The sequence below is a fragment of the Pleuronectes platessa genome, chromosome 17, assembly GCF_947347685.1.
Source record: "Pleuronectes platessa chromosome 17, fPlePla1.1, whole genome shotgun sequence".
Classification (NCBI taxonomy): domain Eukaryota; kingdom Metazoa; phylum Chordata; class Actinopteri; order Pleuronectiformes; family Pleuronectidae; genus Pleuronectes; species Pleuronectes platessa.
In genome coordinates, this window is record NC_070642.1 from 11,607,537 (window position 1) to 11,613,822 (window position 6,286).

Here is a 6,286-nt window from a genome sequence, read left to right on the forward strand (position 1 = left end):
TATTACCATTCAACCCACTCTGACCATTTATAACAATTGTTCAACCTTTTGAAGGAATCGTATAAGAACTGAAGGTGGGGAAAAAAATAGTATTTTAGAGTCATTATATTAAAATATCATAATAATTTACTATTATGACAAAATGTTTACAGTTAAGTACAACTGTGTTCACCACAAACTTACAACAGGGAATGCTACAGCCAAGAACTAAAAGACACATCAATGCATTTACAATTTTATTTAATTTTACTAAATATTTTGAACACATATTCCTATATGAATTTTTTTAATCTGTGACGTAAAGGCCCTTTTTTCTGTTAGCCCCAAATCCTGATCACATCAACAAAAACATCAACATAAACGCGTCAAGGAGATGAGTTAATACACATGTCAACCGATTAACACTGAAAATCTTTATGGACACATGCTGTCTTTACCTGAGATGAAGGTAGTGTGCGAGTCTGGAGACCATCATGTCCGTCTGTGGCTCTGCGTTGTTCACTCAGTGTGTGCGTCTGGCCATGTGCTTGGAGATGACGGTGAAACACTCACACACTGTGACAATTGGATTAACCGCAGAGGTCAATCAGACTTTTCTGCTCCTCCATCTGCACCCCGACCTCCTACTCTGTGCTTCTGATCCTGTCATCCCCCCCTCTGTTCCCTCCCTCCGTCCTGCACTCAACACATTCGGCCTCGCTGCATCCCCATCATGGTCCCCTCCTCCTCCTCCCCTCCACCACCTTTACTGCAAAATACTTAGCCTGAGTAGGGCAATATGGCCGCCTGTTTCAGGAATGGGTTAAAGGAAACAGTGGACAGCAGATCGGACGCCTAAGCTGTTGCATAGGGAGAAAGAAATTGAATGGTCACTTAATGGTGGAAGTGGAATAAATACAAAAAAAGACCGAGAAATTTAAGGGAATATTATAAAGCAAAAAAAAAAATCATATCGGAAAGGTGTTCAAATGTTCATATTTTAAAATAATGCTTATTTCATTTGTTTATTTCCAATATGTTTTAAATACTTCATCAATATTTTATGACTTTTAATGTGTCTATTTTTATAAATCCAATTCTGTGAGTGAGTGGGGATTTCACATATGCTCACAAATGCCCCCTAGCGTTTCCTGCAACACATAACAACTAGTGTTCCTTAAAGTGGATTTTTAAGTACATCCTCAAGTACCCCGCCTCCTGCCCATCACCCTTAAAGAATAAGTGGTATAGATAATGAATGGAAGGACGGACCCTCTGTGAACGCTGAGCTGAAAGACTGCGACTGTATTCAAATATCCCCCCCCACCTTCCGACCCCATCTGCTGTTAATCAGATTAAACGACTGCTGTCTGTAGTATTCTGAACAACAACAGTCAATCTGCAGCTCTACCTTCACCTTGCCCACATTGCACATGGCCTCCTGCCCAGAATACACTTCTAACATTAAAAACCTTAATCTGCATCATATCAGCTCAAATACACCACCACATATCTGCCAGTACTTCCCACCAAAACAACTTTCTAAAATGTACACATTTCCAGGTTGCAGTTCAATCCACAGAGGCCTTTCATGAAAATTAAGAGTAGACAGTTCAGCAGGGTGTTTCCACCATAAACTCCATTTAAAAATACATCTGGTTTACATTTCAGCAAAAACAATGACAAGATGTATTAGAAGTGAATTGTTTTAATTTGTCATCTTAAGCAACTCAGAAGTGAGCAGAACCCAAGGAAACATTTGACACTCTTGTACAAACAGTATTGAGAAATACATGTGTGGCAGCTTCATAGAAAATACAGCCACTCAAGGTTGTTCATGGAAACGTTCTACCTGCCATAAGATTTAGGCTAATTCTGCCAAAACAACCTAACAGAAATAAACACTGCAGAGGCCAAACACTTTACTGAATTGTAAATAATAAATTCTTTCAACGAAATTACAAATTAATCTATACAATATTATTAGCTCCATAACATATGGAAAAACAGAAACGTTGGAACAGAATTATTTAAACCGGTGAGAAAGATGTGCGACTGAACCTTCAAGCCCTTTGTCATCTGCAACACACAATGATTTTAGACATTACAATTTGAGCAGCTCATTTATATATTTTAAGCAACACAAAACTCATTAGAGTGCACAACTCCACGAAGGGCAAACTGTCCCCTCATGACACCACATTTAAATTCAAAATTAAATTCAAATTTCATGGTAATTTCAGTAATTCTTGCATAATCCTTGATAATATATATAATCATTTAGAGACAAACAAATGGAGACAAAACATAACCTCTGTGGCGAAGGTTACAATTCCTGGTATCATGTAAGGTTTCCAACACAAGTCCAGTTTTCAGTTGCGTATCTAAACACTTTCAAGCGTGACACCATAATTTGTATTGTATGTATTCAAGTGGTCTATTGAGGCGGATTTCTCACCTTTTACATCTTCACTTGCACTCTCCCCTGAAGTCCCTGCACATCTTGGTGTACATGTCTTTCTGCTTGTCCAAGGTTTCTTTATAGCATCTACAAAATTCCAATGATTTACATATAACTTGTTAGCATGTGGGTAATAAGGCTAACTCAAAACATCACATATACCACTCACTTGAATATGCTCTTTATAGAATACATACAGATAGGTGGTGTATTAAACCCATGGCAACAAGTGGAACATTATTTTAGTGGACATATCATTTTCTGCCTTGTGTGCACGGAAAATATCAATTTTATTTTTGGCTGCAAACCAAAGCAGAAGTGCTCATTTTGAATGTACTGAAATGAAGTGGGTCTTACATTGTCACTTCCCTCAGGAGGTTGTTGATGTCACCGTCAAAGGGCTTCTTTGCCTGAGCACTTATGAGGCAACCCTGGGCGCTCTCGTACTCACCCAGCTCCAGGTACGCCTGAAAGACACAACAACAGTCTGAATGATGGACAGATCTTTATTTACATAGGGGGCATGTGACACAAGCTGCTTTCAGGCCTGCATGTTGGGGCTGTATGTGAGAACACAAAACTGTGATCAGTAGATTCGATTTGCTTGTTCTGTGGATTGATGATTTACAAATCAAGAAAGTGAATAAGGGCAGTTTACCCACATCGGAATATGACATTTCAGATCCAAGGCACATGATACAAGGACTGCTACTTTTGCCTTTGCCAAACCAAACTTTGAATCGTGTTCATGTGCGAGCCTGTGAGGAATTTTATCAGATGGTTTGGAAAACAAACAAAAAAGCCCCGACCAACCTTTCCACAGCGGTAAAGAGCCTTGGTGTTGGCTGAGTCGATCTCCAAGGCTTTGTTGCCGTACTTCAGCGCCTTGTGCGGGTTCTCCAGATGCAGCTGGGTGACAGAGAGGTTCAGATAGAGAGGAAGCAGGGCTGCGTTGATCTTCTCCTTTTCTGCATCGGTCTGTGATTCCCGGCTTACCAGCAGTGCCATGGCCTGTCAGCCAAGCACAAAAAAAGAGTTATTAACAGTATTCCTATATACAGAGGCACAGCACCATTTTAGCCCTTAAAATAAAATGCAACAACCAAACATAAATACGTAAAAAACAGAGAAAGGTTTATTTATCTTTCGCTGACTTGAAGATTTACCTCTTTGTAGCGATCTTTGGCGATATGGTAACGCCTCTGGTTGAAGCAGCGGTTGCCAAAGATTTGCACTGTGTTTACAACCTCAAGAAGTTTGGGAAGAGGAACGGCGTTCTGCTCCTCCTGAAGATAGACTTGCCATAAACCAACAAAACAAGACACAATGATCTGTGGTGGACCTCTTTTGGCCTTTTAAAAAACCGCATCATATAAATAAATGAAAATATAATTAAAGCTTTAGCTGGTAGCCTATCGTTAATGTGCATCTGCCTGTGTCAAGTGAGAAACTCCATCTTAGTTCTCAGTGACTGTGATAACAGTGACCTACCTGACTCAGTGCGACAAACTCGTCCACTTGTCCTGAGTCGAGGAAGTCAAGGATCTGAACCTCGTACAGAATCATGGCGGCAGCAGGAATGGTCGGGGGACAACCCATGTCCCCGTATGCGTACTTGGGTTGGAAGAGGAAACGAGAGAACTCTCCTTTCTTCATGGTGAGCAGACCCATCTCCAGTCCGGCCAGCGTCACATCTTTTTGGACGATAATGTTACAAACTGGTGTTCCTTTTCAATCAGTTGAGAAATATTTACTTGTAGGCCACAATTTTTATAGCCTCGGTTCTGACCTTTCCCTAATTTCATCATCGGCGGATGTTTTAAGTGTGTGCTGGTTTCAAAAGGTCGGTCGGAATATTCCAGGAAACCAGAATAATGCACTGTGGAAGAAAAAGATGGAAGGGGGGTGATGGCAGAACAACAAAGCATTTGGGAGATAACAACTGTCAGGAATTCATAGTCAGTGGTGTTGCAACATGGTAGGCAAAGCAGGCGATTGACCTCCCTTAAATTATTTGAGCGGCTATTTACTAGAGACTTCAATGCCACAATGTTGGGAAACCTCCTAACATTAGGAAACAAGGCCTCATGCCGTGAGCATTTTGCCCAAAGCTTCATCATTCTACAATTTTTTGTGTGTATAATGTGTCTGAGGTGCACCTAAACTTTAAGACTATTTATGTTACACACATTCTGCAATTTTGTTATACGAAACAAATCCTTTCAGGGATTGGAACGATGGGATTTGGTACCATGTGTTTTTTGAGGGTGTGGGGGCCCCCCCTATTTGCCGGGGCCCCCAAAGTCCCTTGAAACGCTCCTGTTTGAGAACCAGACAAATTGAACTTGTAAATTACTCAATACTGAAGCATTTTGGGATATGGGCGGGCCCTCTCCAGGCTGGACCACGCCTTTCAGGATCCCTCCATCTCCCAAGATGTCATCCATCTGCTGACTTAGCTGTTCAAAGGGACTCTGCAAAGGGAAAATAAAATCTGGAATGAGGACACACCAAAAGGCTAAAGTTGGATTTTAACTCATAAAGATAAATTAACTATTATATCAATTATTGGCTATATCAAGTGTGTGTGTGTGTCCTAATTTAACAGCATTTATTGTTTGATTATTATATCTGATATCATGTATGCAGAGACACGTGGTCAACTGTAGTATAAGCCTAGGTGTGTTTCCTAGCTGCCTTTCCTACCCCTTAGCATTTTAGCAGCTAGCCGCAGAAACAGCCACTTTAGCACGTTAGCTTACCGGGGTGCGGGTGCTCCTCCTCAGCCGCTCCTCCACGGCCATTAACCCCTGGATACTGGGCACTAACCCGTTCCTCGACATGTCAGCCGGTCAGTAGGCCACTGCAACTGCTACTGCTGTTTAGTATGATTCAATATGAGGCGGATCATCCACACTGAGCCTGCAGCAGCGGGGCTAACACAGGTGGGAGACAGGTGTTTTAGGGGAGGAGAGGGTTGCCAGGTCTGAGTGACCCAAAGTACCAGAACTGAAACTACACGCCTCTGTCGATGCACATGCACGTATTGTTAGAAGAGCTGCAGCATTAATATTATATTATTATTATATTAATAATTATATCATTGTCATTATCTCAATTAGCACATACCCCTTTACAGTGACAGCTTTGTAGTAGTTTTGGTGGCTAGACTTTCATCTCACTGCAGTCTATCTATCTATCTATCTATCTATCACTCTATCTATCTATCTATCTATCTATCTCTCTATCTCTCTTTCTCGCTATCTATCTATCTATCTATCTATCTTTCTAGAGCAGTTACAGTTCATTCATGTCCCAAAAACACTTGTGTACTCAAATACAGTATATTAATCGATAATTTAGCTCCTACTTGCTATTATATGCAATGCTATTTATTTAAAATGTATAATACGAATTATGAAACAATAGTGCAGGCAGCAGAGAGCTTTACAGCATTTGTTTGTTTGTGTTTAATGTGAATGTGCTGATCTGGAGTCAGTTTTTTGCAGGATGTGGTTTTAAATGAATTTTAAAAAAAATGGAATCTTATGTATGTATTATTCATGTAATTTGCATGCAAAGTAGGTCCAACCAATCAACAGAGAGACAACATTTGATGCCATGGCAACACTTCAGAAGTGGCCTTAGTTCCTGCAGGATAACTGCAGAGCTGTCAACCACAGGATGACCTGATAATATATAACCTATGATAACTCTATTTCCACACATACTGCTTCTCGGCTAAAAGGCAGAATTTGGTCTTTTAAGTGACGCAATACTCACATGAACTCTCTTAGATAGACAATGATGTGCCACAACTGTAAGCCGTACTGTCTGTAAGGCTAC

At 40.7% G+C, this 6,286-nt stretch overlaps 1 protein-coding gene across 1 annotated transcript; it reads right to left on the reverse strand.

The window, feature by feature from the left end:
• Positions 1–1,671: 1,671 nt before the first annotated feature.
• On the reverse strand, positions 1,672–4,312 carry fkbp6 (FKBP prolyl isomerase 6). Its single transcript, XM_053444950.1, has 7 exons — positions 4,230–4,312; positions 3,932–4,134; positions 3,607–3,726; positions 3,254–3,451; positions 2,798–2,907; positions 2,438–2,527; positions 1,672–2,058 (listed from the first exon to the last, which is right to left on the reverse strand). Exons 1-6 carry the CDS (start codon positions 4,246–4,248, stop codon positions 2,449–2,451), a joined length of 729 nt encoding a protein of 242 aa, XP_053300925.1. The 5' UTR covers positions 4,249–4,312; the 3' UTR covers positions 1,672–2,058; positions 2,438–2,448.
• Positions 4,313–6,286: the final 1,974 nt, after the last annotated feature.